The 16,611-nt window shown below is 49.6% G+C and overlaps 1 protein-coding gene across 1 annotated transcript in view; it reads left to right on the forward strand.

The window, feature by feature from the left end:
• CACNG3 (calcium voltage-gated channel auxiliary subunit gamma 3) overlaps positions 1 to 15,995 on the forward strand; it is an 81,606-nt gene extending 65,611 nt beyond the window's left edge. Inside the window, exons 2-4 of the mRNA XM_082714815.1 lie at positions 4,943 to 5,026; positions 9,765 to 9,905; positions 14,907 to 15,995. Of these exons, the coding sequence (XP_082570941.1) occupies positions 4,943 to 5,026; positions 9,765 to 9,905; positions 14,907 to 15,418 (737 nt within the window). The 3' untranslated portion in view covers positions 15,419 to 15,995. The remainder of the gene's footprint in view (positions 1 to 4,942; positions 5,027 to 9,764; positions 9,906 to 14,906) is intronic.
• Positions 15,996 to 16,611: the final 616 nt, after the last annotated feature.

Genomic DNA, 16,611 nt, shown 5'->3' on the forward strand with positions numbered 1-16,611 from the left:
ATTATAAACACCTCTATTCTTTTCATTTAACTGGGATTATCGGAACATGGGATAATGGACTGCTTCTTGTTTTCCGTGTGAATTTTCTCTGCATTGAAAAATATTCTAATCAATGCTATTTTTAAATGTCAGTACCACAATGATTTAATTAGCATCGCTTCCTCGTGTGGTTTAGTATCTTGAAAGAAGTCACCTGACTGAGCTCTTTCATTCATTCTAATATTTTGTCCAGCAAATTGGCTTGAGCTTTCCGAGTAAGACTATTCTCTCACCTGGAAAAAAAAATGATAACTTTGTCCTATTTTTTTCCTATGGGTTGTTACTCTTAATTCCATTTTATTTCTTCTTGCACTAGAACTTACAGAACTGCGTTGAATAAGAGAGGCAATGGTGAGCATTCTGCCTTTTTTATTTTAATGGGAGTATTTCTAAGGTCTGACCTTTTATTTTATTTTTATTTAAAGATTTATTTACTGAATAAAGAGAGCGAAAGAGAATGCAGGAGGGACAGAGGGAGAAAGAAAGTCTCAAGCAGACTCCGTACTGAGTGTGGAGCTCAACGCAGGGCTTGATCTCATCACCTAAGCTAAATGCTTAACCAACTGAGCCACCCAGGTGCCCTTTGGTTGAAAGGAAGTCCCCTTCTTCTTAGGAAAGATGTGTTCTTCCATTGTCTGAGCCAGAGATAAGCCATCGGCATTACCTTCTCTGGTAAAAACATGTCTCCGCAGTATATTCACTTCAGCATGTCAGGAACTGTACCCTGGCTCTATTTTCCATTCCAGACTTCTTCCTGGGGTCCTGGGGGCTCGTGGCCCTGGGTTCTGTGCATTCTCAAAGCCTAACTCTCACATCTGCCCCACCCTGCCTTCTCATCACCTACCCCCTGTAACCTCTGAATCTGCTCCCAGACCACCCCCCACTGATCTGCCTCCTGGTTGACCACATTCTTGGGTTCTGCTTCTCTCTGCCCCAGGGCCTTGGCTTAACCCGGGCTGGGACAGTGCTTGCCCCTGTGTCCCCACTTCGTCTTTGCAGGGTCTATGTTTTCAACATCTCTCTCGGTTCCATCCTCTGCAGCTCATGGGCAAGTCCAACCCCGTCCTATCTTTCTTAGACTGACTGAGATGGGGAAATACTCCTGAGAAAATGTGAGAACAGCATGATCTCAATTTTATAAAACCGTTTGTATGTGAAAGCATGGGGGGGGGGTCTAGAAGGAAATATACAGAAATGCTAAATAGTAGTTATTTCTGGAAGCTGGCAATATGCTCCTCGTATGAATGGCCAGATTCACTTTTTGATGAGTGTATGACTTGTGGTGCCAGCAGTTTTGTCTTCTGTGTGGAGTCTTCCTCGGGGAAATTCTTGATTCCCTTTCGTTTTATATTGCTTTTTAAAATCTCATTGTGGCACCAATATGTCTCGTCTGGTCCTAAAATACCTACTCAAACCAATGGTAGTAATAGCTAGAATTTATTGAGTTCTTACTATGTGCTAAGAGCTGTCCTAAGGGATTTACATCATTGCCTGATTAAAAGCGGACGTGCTGAGAATGCCGACTGATGCGCCATCTACTCTTAGAGCCTCAGTTAATCTTTGTGACAACTCCACGACATTGTTATTCTTACTATCATCCTTCTATAGAAGAAGAAACTGAGGTTTGATGGGGGTCATTCGCTGTAGGTCCGTCAAGTGCCGTGAGGCCAGGTGGGGAATTCGACCAGCTGGGAAGTTCATCCCTGGGGTCTACAGGGGTCTGCAGAGGCCCAGCTTCAGGGGACTGTTTACGTGTGCAAACGTGGGACAGGGTGCCCCATTTTTTTAAAGAGAAGCTGCCAATGAGACTTTCATCGGACAGATCCTGAATTTTAAATTGCGGCAGCATATTGAATTAAAAAAAAAAATACAACAAAATAGGCACTAACATACTGCCAGTTAAAATAAATAAATAAATAAATAAAACAAAACAAGCCAAAATGCCAAACAAAATATTCTGTGACCCAGATTTGCCCTAAACATCATGTCCTTTAGAAGAACCAGTCTGGACGACGTCTTCTGGCGCCCTGTAAGGCCCAGACACCTCTCTGTGTCCTACCACACAGGACAGGGCTCTTTAGACCCTGGATCAGCACAATCTTCCTCAGCCAGATAGCAAATATTTTTGGCTTTGCTGTTTCTGCCACAGCGACTCAGCTCTGCCATTTTGGGTGGAAGCCGTCCGCAAAGGGGCACGGTTGTGTTTCAATACAATCTTGTTTACCGACGCAGACATTTTAATTTCATATCATTTTGTGTTTGTCGTGAAACACTATTCTTCTTTTGCTTTTTTTTCCCCAGCCATCTAAATATGCAGAAACCATTCTTAGCCCAGGGGCTGTGCAGGAACAGGTGGTACGCTGCTTTAGACCCTGAATACTGGTGACTGTTTCTCCAGGAGCTTCCGGTGTTTGCAGCTCTAAGCTCTAGGACCCAGCTGCCCTCTGCTACCTTGGGGAAGGCCCTTGGCACAAGCAGGTGCTGGCATGTGTGTGGCTTCTCATTCCCACGTGGTTCTGACTGGTCTGTCTTGGTGGTGTCCACATTCCATCTTCACCTGAACCTTTTCTTCCCATGAACACCTTTGTGGGGGTGCTCAGGTGGCTCAGTTGGTTAGTGTCTGCCTTCGGCTCAGGTCATGATCTCAGGGTTCTGGGATTGAGCGCCGCATCAGGCTCTCTGCTCAGCAGGGGAGTCTGCTCCTCCTTCTCCCTCTGCCCCATCTTGTGTGCTCACAGACATGCCCTCTTCTCTCTCTCTCTCTCTCTCAAATAAATAAATAAAATCTTAAAAAGAAAGAAAGAAAAAGAAAGCCTTTGCAGTGTATGTCAAACAACTAACAATAGTTGGTCCCACAACCACCGCCTTTACCCTGCTCAGTAGCCCCCAACGAAGATCATGGAAAAACCACTGTTGATGGAAAAACCACTGGTCCCGTTCATTGCCACAGTCAAGAGCTGTGGATGGACCACAAAATTATCATAAAGCTGCCTGGTGACAGACGTTGCTGGAAGAGAGTATAACTCACAATAGTGGTTAAGAACTCTGGCTTTGGAGTAGGGCAGATTTCCATCGAACCTGCCCCTTGTAGCTGTGTCCCTTCACTGAACCTCTTTCCTCACCTGTCAAAAGGAATCATAATACCAGGTACTTCATAAGGCTGTTTTGAGAGCTGAAGAGGATAAAACACGTACAGGGCTTCGGATGGCACCCGGTACGTGGTACGTGGTACAGGCTCTGTGTGTGTGACTTATTCTGGTTTCTTATCCAGCTTGCTGGAAGGGAATGGGGATTATAAACTAAGAGGAGTATGTGAATGGAACACTAAAATCTAAACAAGAGAAAAACAAAAGTTGTTTTTTTTTTTTCATATCAGGGAAGAAGTTATAACTTTGTGTTTTTTTCCAAGAATATCCTGGAGACTGCAAACTTCTCTCCAGGACCGCCCCCCACCCCTTGTTGGTGCTGAGTCCATTCTTTGCCTGGTGAGCGGAGAATCAGAAGCAAGAGGGTGCTTCACATACGGCATCGCATTTATTGGGAAATGCCTCTGGCTTGGAGCCTACTTATAGCAGGGGTTAAATGCATGGCACTCTTTATTATAAGATTATTATTGACATAATAATAATGGCTGCCATCCACAGTGCAACAGTGAAAACCACGGGCTTTGAAGCTCGGATTCAGATATCGATTCTTCTCCTCTCCAGCTGTGACACCTCAGTCTCTTCTGTGATCTGGGTTACCTCATCATCACATGTCAGGATCAATAGCCCTTACCTCCCAGGGCAGTGGACAAGAGTAAATGAGAGAAGGGAGGTAAGGTTTCAGCTCTGCGCTTGGCCCACGGGAAGCATTAATAAGCGCCGGTTGCTATCACGGCACGCCTAGAGTTTTGCAAAAAATGCAAAAGTGATGTCATCTTCATACATGGCCTTATTTAATCCTTACAGTAGCTTGGCTGAAATAGGAGGGCAGATCTGCCTGGTCTGCTGTCCCACGGCGCCACCTGGCCCCTCCCCCTCCACACCCGGTTCTCAGGCGGCGACAGGAACAGCGATGTGTAATTCCGTGCTGTGTTACAGTGAGGAGTTCGGAAATTGTTGTCATTTATAAGAACTGGCAGAGCCATTAGCTGCCCCAGAGATCGGTTAATTGGTTGGTTAACAAACACCCACAAGGATTCTCAAACACCCAGAATGATTCAAGTCAAACTGATATTGAAGGAAGAAAAGGAAGCAAATGCTGGCAGTTTCCCCCAAGAGGAACCTGTGCTGTCTGTGCCTCCCGGAAGGCGTGGGCCACACAGCAGAGCACAGCTGGCTGTGACCAGGGGCGGGGGGCGGGGGATGAGGGGGCCGTGAGGGGACAGTCCTGGGTCAGCTAAGAGCAGGATCAGGGACAGGGGGCTACTCCTGAACCCCTGCCGACGACTGACACCCGGGAGTCCCCCAACCTTGGTTGGAATGCAGGCTCTCCTGCAGACTGTGCGAGTGCATGCAAAATCCTCCTGCTCAGTTTCCTCATCTGTAATGGGAAATTAGCACACAAATTCCATTTCCTCCTCCTTTTCTCTCTCACCCAATGGAAGGTGGGGGATACATACGGCAAGACAGTCCTCATAATGAATGATTGTGTTCCATAGCTATTTGCTCTTCTCCATAGATCCCAACATCATGCCAAGTCTAGGAAGCAGATTTTCTAGAAAATGAAGTCTTCTGCTGCTTTTTTTTTTTTTTAATTAATTTTCCTCCACTGCCGGTCTCTCTTGTGTGCCCTAGGACAGGTGCAGAGGAACCAGTGTATGCGCAGCCTGCAACAACCAGGGAAGGTTCTCCACTGCGGAGGGGGAGGACCCAGGGGCACTGGCTCCTCCCCCAGCTCAGGCCCACGTTTGTTTCCGCAGGGGCTTTCCGAGGAGTGTGCAAGAAAATCGATCACTTCCCCGAAGATGCTGACTATGAACAAGACACAGCGGAGTATCTCCTGCGTGAGTTCCCACTTCTGGGGTCTCCCCTGGAGGGGGTGCGGGCAGCCCTGCAGTTGCGCGGCTGCCTCTGAGGCTCCTCCGTACACATCCCTGGAAATGGATCCTTCCAAAGGAGCTTCTGGGGACCTTGGCTACTAGACAGAGACTTTCAAGTGATTCTGATATCTGAGTCTCTTTAAAGTCCATGAACTAGAAATACAAGGGGGAGAAGTAGGTGAGTCAAAACTAAAAGGCTCTTTTTAGTCTGCTGAGGAGAAAATCTAAGGGATTTTCTTCAACCGGAATACCAGTTTTCACCTTCCCAAGAGAGCTGAGTCGAGGTGCTAATGGGTGATGAGCTAATGGGTAAAGCACAGTCCTAAGGGCAAGCTCTGGGAGGTTAAGTGCAAACCCAAATTCACGTGTCTACAGTCCTACTGGGGCAGGGCCAGCATCTTCCTGGGATTGTCCCCAGGCAGGTAAGCTGGGTATGATATGGGACAAGGCAGCACTTGGGAGGCAGCAGAGTGCAAGGTGGCTTAGCATGAGGGCTCTGGGTCCTGGTTGACCTGGGCTTGTATGCCCTGTCTAACTCTCTACTGGCTGGGTTAAACCCGAGTGCACTGCTTTCATTACCTTTCCATCTCCCAACTATTCTTCTCCAGTCAGAAATGGAGATGATAGCATCATCGATGTGATAGGCTCGTGAAAATTAAATGAGCTCACAAGCATTACGCTCAGCCTGGGGCCCAGCGTGGCGTCAGTGAAGCAATATAGGATCAGCCCCTTTCTGTTGCAGGGGACAAGCACTAGCACAGTCCAGGGGCAGATGTGCACCTGCCGTTGATCCAGGCCCAAAGAGACTTTGACATTTCATGTAATCTAAATGTAACTTCTTCAACAAGAATGCGTGTCAAGTTCACTCAAAGAGGAATTTCAAAGGTGTTGACTAATCTATTACTAAGGAATGTTAAGTGTAAAGTTCGCCCCTTTTTTAACTGTTATTATAAATAAAAACTTTAAGAAACTGTCCTACGCAAGATTATGTTTGTAACTTGTAGCTTAAGATGAGTGGTTTTAAAATTAGAACCATTTGTGGCCGTGCTCACACCTGTTAGTCTGCAGATGAATGAGCCCTGAATCGTGTAACAATGTTTGTTATGTAGTTATTATAGCAGGGTCAATTAAGAAAGTCAGTTTTCAGCTAATTTTTGAAACCTAAACACACCATTTCTTTTTCCAGTCCTTGTGCAGCTACTAGGATTTACCCAAATGCCTACTAGGATTTGTGCCAGCAGCTCAGAAAAACTTGGTATGGGGAACACAGAGCCTGCTTAGAGATGGAGCTCTGTGCTTGGACCTCCTCCGAAGAATAGCTTTAAATTCATCTCCAGTGGGGTTTTACTGAGTGCCCATCATTTCTCTTTGTTTTTCCTTCCTGCTTTAATGAAACATTGTGATGTTTGCCCCGCTGGAGGTGAAACAGAGCTGTAACTTCTATTTCACAACTCCCAGAACGGATTTTCAGTTTTTCAGCTTCAGATTTTCAGCTTCCCTGAGGTGGATTGCTTTTCCAACAAAATACTTTGCTACCCTCGGGGCAAGTGGGGTCCTCGCCCCTCCCACAGCCCCCCCCCCTTCACCATTAGCCACAGAACCAGGTTAAGGTTCAGGGGAAGCCTCTACGAGAAGCCTCTACAACCACACAGATGTCCTGTGAGGAATTTTGGAATCCCTGACCCTAGCACAGAGAACCAGGGCATATTCCCACGGGGCTCTCCAGACCCCTCCAATGTGTGAGGGGCCGTCCCTGCTGTGACCACCCCGTCGTGGGACTGGGACTTGTACTGATTTTTCTGCTGTTTCCTCGTTCTTGAGTGCTGTTGGGACAGGTTATAGCTTCACCATAGAGCATAAGCCTCACTAGCCCACAAGACCTACGGACAAGAGACTCCCCATAATATAGCCCTGACGTGGCCCGGTCCTACTCCGATGCCCATGGTAGAATTACACTGCAACAAACGGCCCTCCCCATCCTTGAAACCCCAACATACCCCCAGGTAGTTGTGGGTAGAGAAACGGTAAAGGAAGGAAGTCGGGGAGGAAGGGGAGAAGACAGTAAAACCTTTTTGTTTTGAACCTACCATGTGCCCACGGGGTTAAATGAAAGTAGAGGAGATAACCCTGACTCGGAGAAAATGGCAGAAGCAAATGTCCTGAGGCAGACACCTGCAGCCACATATCTCATCTGTGGGCTAAACAGTGGGGTCTGGCCACCAGTTGGTTGCCACAGGGCTACTCCAGCTACAGTCACAAATCTCACAGCCACCCATTTCAAATCTGTGCCTTAATAACCAATGCAGTTCAATAGCGTCAAACGTCCATAATTATTTCCTTTGGACATAATCTCATTTACCAAAAAAAAAATTTTTTTTAAACTACTCTTTTAATCGATTGAACTTATCCCATTGAATATTCAAGCAATCCCTGTCAATACACAATGCAAACGAACACTTTAAAGGTTTGTTCACGTTCAAGTTTGTTGGAAACCACTGAGGCAGATCAACCCCTGTTGGTAGGGCCTTGGGTTGAGGGTCCAAATGGAAACCCATAGGTCATATGCATAAATACTGAGAAGTTATAAAGAAGCTATGCCCACGCTCGGGCTCGTGTGCCCACTTAGGACCCCAGTGCCCCCTCCTCAGGGCTATCCCCTGACCTGGGGACTAAAGGAAGCAGGGGGTCCAGCCTTTCCCAAAACTTGACCATGGAAGCAGAAGAATGGGAAGGACGCTGTTTTCAGGCTCCGGGTCTGCCCAGGTCCCAACACTGGGTGATTTGGGGGTGGCCGTCTTCAAACAAAAGCAAGAACTTTCCATTTTCTTATCCTTAAGAGAACATCAGACTGCCCTCAGACGCTCCCCTCATTTCTCCATCATCCCTCCCAGGCCACCCTCTTGGCTAACTCAGCTAGCAAACTTCCAGAAAACTTTTTCCACGAGACCGAATAAAACACCAGTCATCACGTTATAAAAACCGCCTGGCGGTTGGCACGTAAGCCCCTCTGTGCCGTGGGGAACAGAAACAGCGGGAGGTGGGTTCCCACAAATATGGGGCCTGAAAGCCTTGAACTTTCAGCTTTGAAATCCCCAAGGCCAAAAATGACCTCATGACCCTTCCTGCTGCACCTGCTCGTGCCCCGTGGTATTCTGGGTGGCACCAGGGGTTCAGCGGCCGAGCGCCAGACATGGGCATGGTCCGCAGCTGTTCTATCTCCTACTGCCCACTGCCACTGGTGGCTCTACCTTAGAAATGTATCTTCGGTCCCACAGCTTCTCACCACCTCCAGCCTACCACCCTGGCCCCAGTCAGCTCACGTCTGGCTTCCACGGCCCTTGTGGCCCCAAGAGCTCGCCCTTCCAAGAGCCCCACAGTGTTCAGCGCTCTCCTGTTACTATCTTGACATTTTTTTCATGATTTGGGAACAAGAGGCCTTGCCTTTTCATTTTGCACTGGGTCCTGCAAATTAGGCAGTTGTTCCTATCGTCAACTCAACTGACTTGGGATCCCACGAGGCTAGGGATCCCTGTTCTCTTGTACACTAACGAACACGGAATTTGTTCAACTGGTATATTCTGGTCGGGACATAGAAGGAAATGACCTTATACGGGTTGGGTGAATACTGGGACCCCCACCTTTATACTGGTTGGGGGCATACTGAGGCCCCCCCTCCCATAGAATCCCTCCTTCAGAACCTTAGGCACCCCAGGACCCAGCACAGCCCAAGTGCATTTAATAGGCGCAGCACAGTGACATCGTTGAATGAATAAATGAACTCATTTGTTCCTTGGGTGACTGAGTGGGTATTAAGTGAGGATTGTCAGAGCCAGTGCTATGCAGATGTAGGTGTGTCCCGGGAAAGATTCTGCATTTTGGTGAACAGCATGTGATCTGATGGGAATCTTTGGATATGGGGCTGGTACCATAATTGGCAGGGTCCAGTGCAAATGAAAACCCCAGTTTCCTCATTCAAAACACAGGCAAAAATGCTTTTTCTTTTCTTCTGTTCTCTCTCTCTTGATCGGTCATGGTGTCTTTCATTTGCTATTTCATGTCAAACTACCCCCAGAGTGGGGGGCACAGAGACACTCAATGGGGGGAAGGCATAGCTTTGCATGCCTGGGGTTTACACCTAACCCTGGTTCTTCCTTTGCCCATGCCTAGCCCCCACCAGGAATGAAAGTTAGCAGTGATCCTTGGCTGGGGCAGGAGAATGGGCAGCTAAGGTCCTGTCCCAGGGGAATGGGTAGGTAGAGAGCTGACGGGTGGTGGGATCACCTGTGAGTCAAGGCTCCAAGCCCCCCACCGCACGCCCCATTTCCACATCAGACTTCACTTCTAAAACATAACGCGAGGGACACCTGCGTGGCTGACCGTCCAACTCTTGATCTCAGCTCAGGTCTTAACCTCAGGGTCGTGAGTTCAAGCCCCGTGTTGGGCTCCATGCTGAGTGTGAAGCCTACTCAAACACACTCGCTCCATTCAAAGATAAAATGATGAAGAACTTCAGGACGGTGACTGCAGAGCCTTACCAGCAAGCGCAGGGCCCTGAGCAACCGCGCTAGTCTGACGCCCATGTTGGAAGCATGTCCTGTCCTGCTCATGTGCTATTTTCCCCCTGGGCACTGTGTGCCCCAGGTTGGGTGGAGCCTGGTGCCGGCAGGGACGCCTTTGGAACCGTCCCCCCTTCTCTCCGCAGGGGCTGTGAGGGCCTCCAGTGTCTTCCCCATCCTCAGCGTCACGCTGCTGTTCTTTGGCGGGCTCTGCGTGGCAGCCAGCGAGTTCCACCGAAGCAGACACAATGTCATCCTCAGCGCGGGCATCTTTTTCGTCTCTGCAGGTGAGCAGCTGGCCCCAGCCTAGACATTTTCCCAGACCCCCAACCCCAAGCCGGGCCCATGAGGACAAAGCAGTGCTATTCGGGGTTCCGTGCAAGGAAAGGGAGAGAAAATACTCGACTTGTGTTAAGCGTGAGGAGCCAGAGACTTTCATGAGAACCAAAGGTGCCGACACGCTAGCAGGGGCATGATGGAAAGGCAAGAGGAGATAGGGGAGAAGGGTCAGCAGAGGGAGAGAGAGGCTGGTTAGTAAGAGAGCGTGTATGACCCTGGAAAGATTCGGGTTGAACCGCAGGGGGTCCACGGATACCCAGATTTTTTTTGACAGATCCGTACAGTAGTATAAATGTATTTTCCCTTCCTTAGGATTTTCTTAATGACATTTTTATTTCTCTAGTTTACTTTCTCGTAAGAATACAGTATAGAAGACCTAGGACATACAACGTATGTGTTAATGGACTGGGTCTGGTAAGGCTTCCAGTCAACAGTAGGCAATCAGCAGTTAAGTTTTTGGAAAGTCAAAAGTTACACACAGATTTCTGACTGGGGGGGAGGGGTCAGCACCCCTAACTCCGTATTGTTCAAGAGGCAACTGTCCAGGTTCACACACGGAGGGCATGTGTATGTAATGGGACTGGCTCAGCTTGGCTCAGCTTATTTTAACAGGGTCCAACTTTCTGTTCGCTGGGACATACTCATGTATGGCTCTGGCTGCTTGAGACATGGCAGCGTTCCAAGGGCTCAGATTCTCTTATTGTTCAAGGCGTCTCTGGGAGCAAGGTAGAAAGCCAGCAGCCCAAAATGCTCTCCAGGAAAACTTCACAATCAGTAGCTGGCCTGACCAGAAGGTGGCAAGAGGGATGAGAGACGGCCTTAGTTCAGGAAGGGTCCCCTGCACTGCCTTCTCTCTCTTCCCTCTTGCACCTATCCCGTGTTCTCTTTCCCCTAGATTTACCTCCTCTCCCTAACTAATAATAGTATCTACTTCACCGGTGTTGTTGGAAGGAGGCTGAGCATAAGAAGCGCAATTTTTTTTTTTTTTTAGTTTACTTATTTATTTTTTTTAGTAATCTCCACAACCAGCATGGGGCTCGAACTCACAACCCCAAGGTCAAGAGTTGTGTGGTCTTCCAACTGAGCCCAGCTGGGGCACCTCAATATCATTTTCTAGTCCTGGAAAAGCAACAAGAACATAGTTCCAAAGTCTAAGGCCCAGCGTCCTGCTCCCCTCTAAGAACTTATTCCCATTTCTTCCCCCACTGTGTCCCCTTCTGGGAAATGAGGAAGCTGGACTGCATCCAGCTCCGAGTCTCTGGACACCAACTCCAGCAACAGACCAGGGAGGGAGCCGCCATCTTGCCGTGGGGGTGTGGTCAGCCCAAAGGTGGCCATGGCCCCTGACCACGCTGTGTGCAGACTGATGGTAACAACTGGCAAACCCAGGGCTTTGTGTGGTTTCGAGGCACTTTCTAGTCACTGGTGGCCCATCCAGACCCCCTGGGCTCTGACCCACCTGGAGGGAAATGGATTGTGCTGACATTTGGGTTTCCCGTACAGAAGATCATTATTTTGTCCCCCAAGGGGATTGTCAGGAAAGAGTGTGTCACCAGCAACATTTTTTCTCACGAGGGGTACTGTGAGAGATGGTAGGTGGACACATGGGACACATGGGAACCGCGAAACAGGCAGGGCAGTGGTGAAAGCTCTGAGGGGAGGCGAGAAGTTTGGGATCTATTCCTGGATAACCCCCTCCATCTCCCCAAGGAACCTGAAAAGCCTCAGCTTTTCCACCTATAAAATGGAAGTTGCAGAAGAGCCCACACTCTCTTTCTTGCTCGGCTATTCTAAGGATTTGTGGCTTGGGGCAAGGAATCAAGAACTTTTATTGAACACCGGGCAGGCACCATGCATAAGGCTGAAGAGTGAGGGCTCTGAAGCCAGGCTACGTGCTGCCAATCTTGGCTCTGCGACTTCCCAGCTGTAGAACCTTGCACAAGTCTCTTAACATCCCTGTGACTCCCTTTCCCTATCTGAAAAGTAGGGGTAATAACGCCCGACCTCTTGAAGCTGTTAAGAGGCAGACATGAGCTGGTATCCGTAAACTGCCTAGAACAGCACCTAACACAATCTCACTGCTTACTACGTAGTAGCTGAGGCACAAGACGTTGCGCTGTTGAATTCTCACACCAACACCATTCACTTTCTCGTTTTGTACATCCGCACTGCACACTCGCTCCAATCAGACTCTCAGCAAGGATATGAGGCCATCGCAATGAATGAGACCAAGGCAGATCTGCCCTCAAGGAGCTGAGAGTCCATGGGATTGCCCACCCGCCTCTCGTCCTTCCTAAAATTTGTTCCTGGAATCTAAATCCACCCTGGCCAAGAGACAGTGCTGGGTTCAAATCCCACCTCTACCATTTCCTAGCACTGTCAATGTGGGAAGTGATGTACCTTCTCTAGGCTCAGTTTCCCCATCCAGGAAAGAGAGTCAGGGGTGCCTGGCTAGCTCAGATGGAAGAGTGTGCAACTCTTGATGTCGAGGTTGTGAGTTTGAGTCCCACGTTGGGTGCAGAGATCACTAACAAATAAATAAACTTTAAAAGAGGGTTAATTTTTTTTTTTTTTTTTACAGCGGGTCTGTTGCAATACTTGAGATGGTGCATATTAAGACTTTGCCCAGTGCCTCGCACATCGGAAGCCCCCTATAAGCAAATGGCAACCCCTTCGCCCCCTGCCTCCTTTAACCTGGTCTGACATCTAAGTCTCTCTTTAAATTGCTCCCCCTCCTCTCACCCCATCGAGACTTCCCTTGGGGGCTCCCCAAACTTTGCCACCAAAATTTCCCTGCTAGCAGAGAAGAAAAAAAAAAAATGGCCCTGGGGAGTGGAGAGTAGGGTAGGGGGGCATCGCTAGAAGCAGCCTTCAGTGAGCTGAAATGTCTTTGAAGCCTGTCTCCCATTTACACTTAAAAATTCATGTGAATTCTGCTCTCTCCTCCTTATTTTATCCGTGTTCATTTTAATATAAAAGAATGTGTCTTCCCTACTAATCTTCAAGCCGAGTTGACACTCCAGACAGAGGAGCAGTTTTTCATCCTGTGGTTTCCTGCAGCCTGACATACGGCTGTCTGTGTCAACCCCCATATTTAGAAATAGCCCAGTGATTAGAACTCACAGCCGACCTGCTGGATGCCTGCACACGGTAATGCCAAGAGGGGACAGGGCAGAAGCAGACCACCTCACCCCGCCCCCACCACCTTCTAGAAGCAAGTCCCAGATGGAGCAGGCCAGAGATCATAGTCAAATACTAACTCCCCCTTAATACATGTGCCCCAATGAGTCAAAACGGCCCAGCTTTAACCCTTTAGTTGCTGAACTGTAGGGAGATCGTGAGGACCCCCCCAGGAAGAGTCTGGGGCCGTAAGGACCAGAGATGGAGCACAGACAGCCACTGGATATGGTTATTTACCAGCTGGTGCTAGGAACTGTAACGAGGGCCAGTCCCCATTTAGCATCACCTAAATTTGGAGACAAGGAGGTACCAGCTGATACACCAACCTCCCTGAGTCATTGTTGGCATCAAGGCCTAGATGAGGCCCTTGAAGCAAAGAGACAAAAAGAGACATTCCACCTTTGGAACAGGAGTGTGAGAAAGGTGGGGTGTCCAACTCTTGGTTTGGGGGCTCAGGTCATGATCGCAGGGACGTGGGATCGAGCCCCACGTCAGACTCGGTGCTCAGCGAGGAGTCTGCTTGAGATTCTCTCTCTCCATCTGCTGCCCACCCCCTCACTGGCGCTCTCTAAATAAATAAATAAATAAAATCTTTAAAAAAAAAAAATAATGTGAGAAAGGTGGTCAGAGATGATCACACCCCTCGGCCCTCAGGTTCTATTGTTTTCTTACCACTCCCTAGAAAATCAGGTTACCTCCAGGTAACCACTTCCAGCGCCTCTCCATTGGCACCTGGGGGACGCACACCTTGCCTGCTGGGGACAGCAGCTGCACGGTCCCCAATTCCCGATGCCCAAACGACAGCTAATCTAAAGCACGATCTTATCCTGTGCAGATGAAGAGACTTAGGAAGCTAATCTCCCTGCCCCTTGGGTTCACTAGCTCCCCACACTGCAGGGGCAGCCCCATCTACGTCCACCGGACAGCTGCTTTTGGACCCTCCTTTAGCACATCCGACCAACATGTTCACGTGTCCCTCTTCTCGAAACCTGTTCTCTCTGCTGCCTCTTATTTTAGCTCAAGATGTCACCAACCTCCTGGTCAGCCCAGTGAAAACCCTGCGCAACCCTATGCAAGGTCCCCTTGTCTTCAAACCCTAGGGGCTTACCTGGTCCGCCTCCCTTTGCTTCTGAACTGGTTTATACGCGTCTCTGGCCAAGCCCTTCCTGTATTTTGCTCTAATTGCCTTTATGTGTCTGTCTCTCCTACTAACATGGAGGAACTCGGGAGCGGGGACCTGTATCTCCCTCCTTTTAGTGTCCTCATGATTCAGTGCCAAAGAGGGTTTTTTTGGTTTTGGGGGTTTGGTTTGGTTTTGTTTTTTAAGATTTTACTTATTTATTTGACAGAGAGACAGTGAGAGAGGGAACATAAGCCTGGGAAGTAGGAGAGCTGAGCAGAGAGCCACATGTGGGGCTCAATCCCAGGAGCCTGGGATCATGACCTCAGCCGAAGTCAGGTGCTTGACACCTGAGCCACCGAGGTGCCCTGCAAAGATTAGGTTTCGATGCAATGAATGGCTTGTACGGGAAAACACAAGCATCCTGAGCCCGCCCACACTCGCTATCGGAATAGGGTGTGTTCTGCAGCTAAACGCACGCCACCTGGGACCCGGCAGCAGCATCCTCATTTCCCAAGGGACACACCGTGCAAGAAAGGCCCAGGGTTTGCATTTCCCAGCCGTAAGCCCATGCTCCGTGTCTCCCTGTTCAAACGACAGTTCCCTCCGCCGTGTACAAAAGATGTCTTTTTCTCTTCCCCTCTCTTAGGGTTAAGCAACATCATCGGCATCATAGTTTATATATCAGCCAATGCTGGAGACCCCGGGCAGCGTGACTCCAAAAAGAGCTACTCCTACGGCTGGTCCTTTTATTTCGGGGCCTTTTCTTTCATCATCGCAGAAATTGTGGGAGTCGTGGCTGTGCACATCTATATCGAAAAACATCAGCAGTTACGTGCCAAATCCCACTCGGAGCTCCTGAAGAAATCTACCTTTGCCCGCCTTCCACCCTACAGGTATAGATTCCGGAGGCGGTCAAGTTCCCGCTCCACGGAGCCCAGATCCCGAGACCTGTCCCCCATCAGCAAAGGCTTCCACACCATCCCTTCCACTGACATCTCCATGTTCACACTCTCCCGGGACCCCTCAAAGATCACCATGGGGACCCTCCTCAATTCAGACCGGGAGCACGCTTTTCTACAGTTCCACAACTCCACGCCCAAAGAGTTCAAAGAGTCGCTGCATAACAATCCGGCCAACAGGCGCACCACGCCCGTCTGAACTTGACCTCTGCCCTCTGGCCTCCAGCCCCAGCACAGCCTGGGGGGCACCGTACAGAGGCGGCTTTGAGGTTGCATGGCATGGTCCTCGTGATGGTATTACTTTTTACAAAGAATGAAACCAAATGGACTCAGCCCTCCCCCACCCTCGGCCCCTGGTCCTCCGGGTCCTAACCCACCTCCCCCCTCCAAACCCCCCCCCCATCTTCCCCAACTTTTCAAGCCCATCCCATGATGTCATTTCTCTCTCTGTGTATCTGTGCCAGATGTTTTCCTCTCTTCCTTCTTTACTGGAAGGACCTGCACATTCTTCCCTCCTTGGAAGAGGACTTTACTCAAAGTCACTGGTGGTGGCTGGGGGAGGGGGGGGTGGATCCCCGAGTCCCCAGGCGCGTGCAACTGTCCCCACTGCCCACTCACACAAATCCTCGGGACACCAGCCGCTCAGGTGGCCCCGAGGGAGGCATTCACCTTTACGTGTTAGAAAAACATGACCAGAAATCAAGATGTCAGAGCCCCCAAAGCAGCTAATGTAATAAGCACCCATGTTATTAAAGGTTTTGCCTTGTTGTAACCAACCAAGCTGGGGGTGTTCTGTTTCTTCCGGCCCCTTCCTGCGCAGACTGGCTGCCTACCCATGGCACTGGCTCACCTCTGTGTTGGAAGCGGAGCTTTGCTCATCTAACCGCCGGGAAGATTCCCCGCCACCCTGCCCCTCCCCACCACCTTGAGACTAGCAAGGTGCTAGTGGGCCAGTGTCAGAGTGAGCCTGTCCCTCACCTGAATCCCTGCAGGCCAACTGGCGGCAAGCGTGTGTTCCAAAAAAATCTGGCCCTGGCTCCCAGGAGCTCTAGGAGCTGGGACGAGTCCACCTCACCTTCGGGCCTTGGTCCTCTCACCTGTAAAATGGAACACGGTATAGCGCCCTCCTCCGCGCAGCTGTGAGGCTCCCATGGAGTGCCCCGTATGAAATGAGTAGCACATGGTGAAGAACTGATATATGCAGTTTTAGTGTTTGGATGCGTTCTCAGCAGCCGGAGCGTTATCGGAGTCAGCTTGGGCTGCGGTAACCAAAAACACCACAGTCAGGGGGGCTGGTGCCGCAGATGCTTCCTTCGCACCCCGTCCTGGAGGCTGGGAAGTCCAAGCGCGGGGAGGGCGCCCACAGATTTGGTTCTTGGTGAGTGTGGGTGA

The sequence above is a fragment of the Mustela nivalis genome (genome assembly GCF_964662115.1).
Source record: "Mustela nivalis genome assembly, chromosome: 19".
Classification (NCBI taxonomy): domain Eukaryota; kingdom Metazoa; phylum Chordata; class Mammalia; order Carnivora; family Mustelidae; genus Mustela; species Mustela nivalis.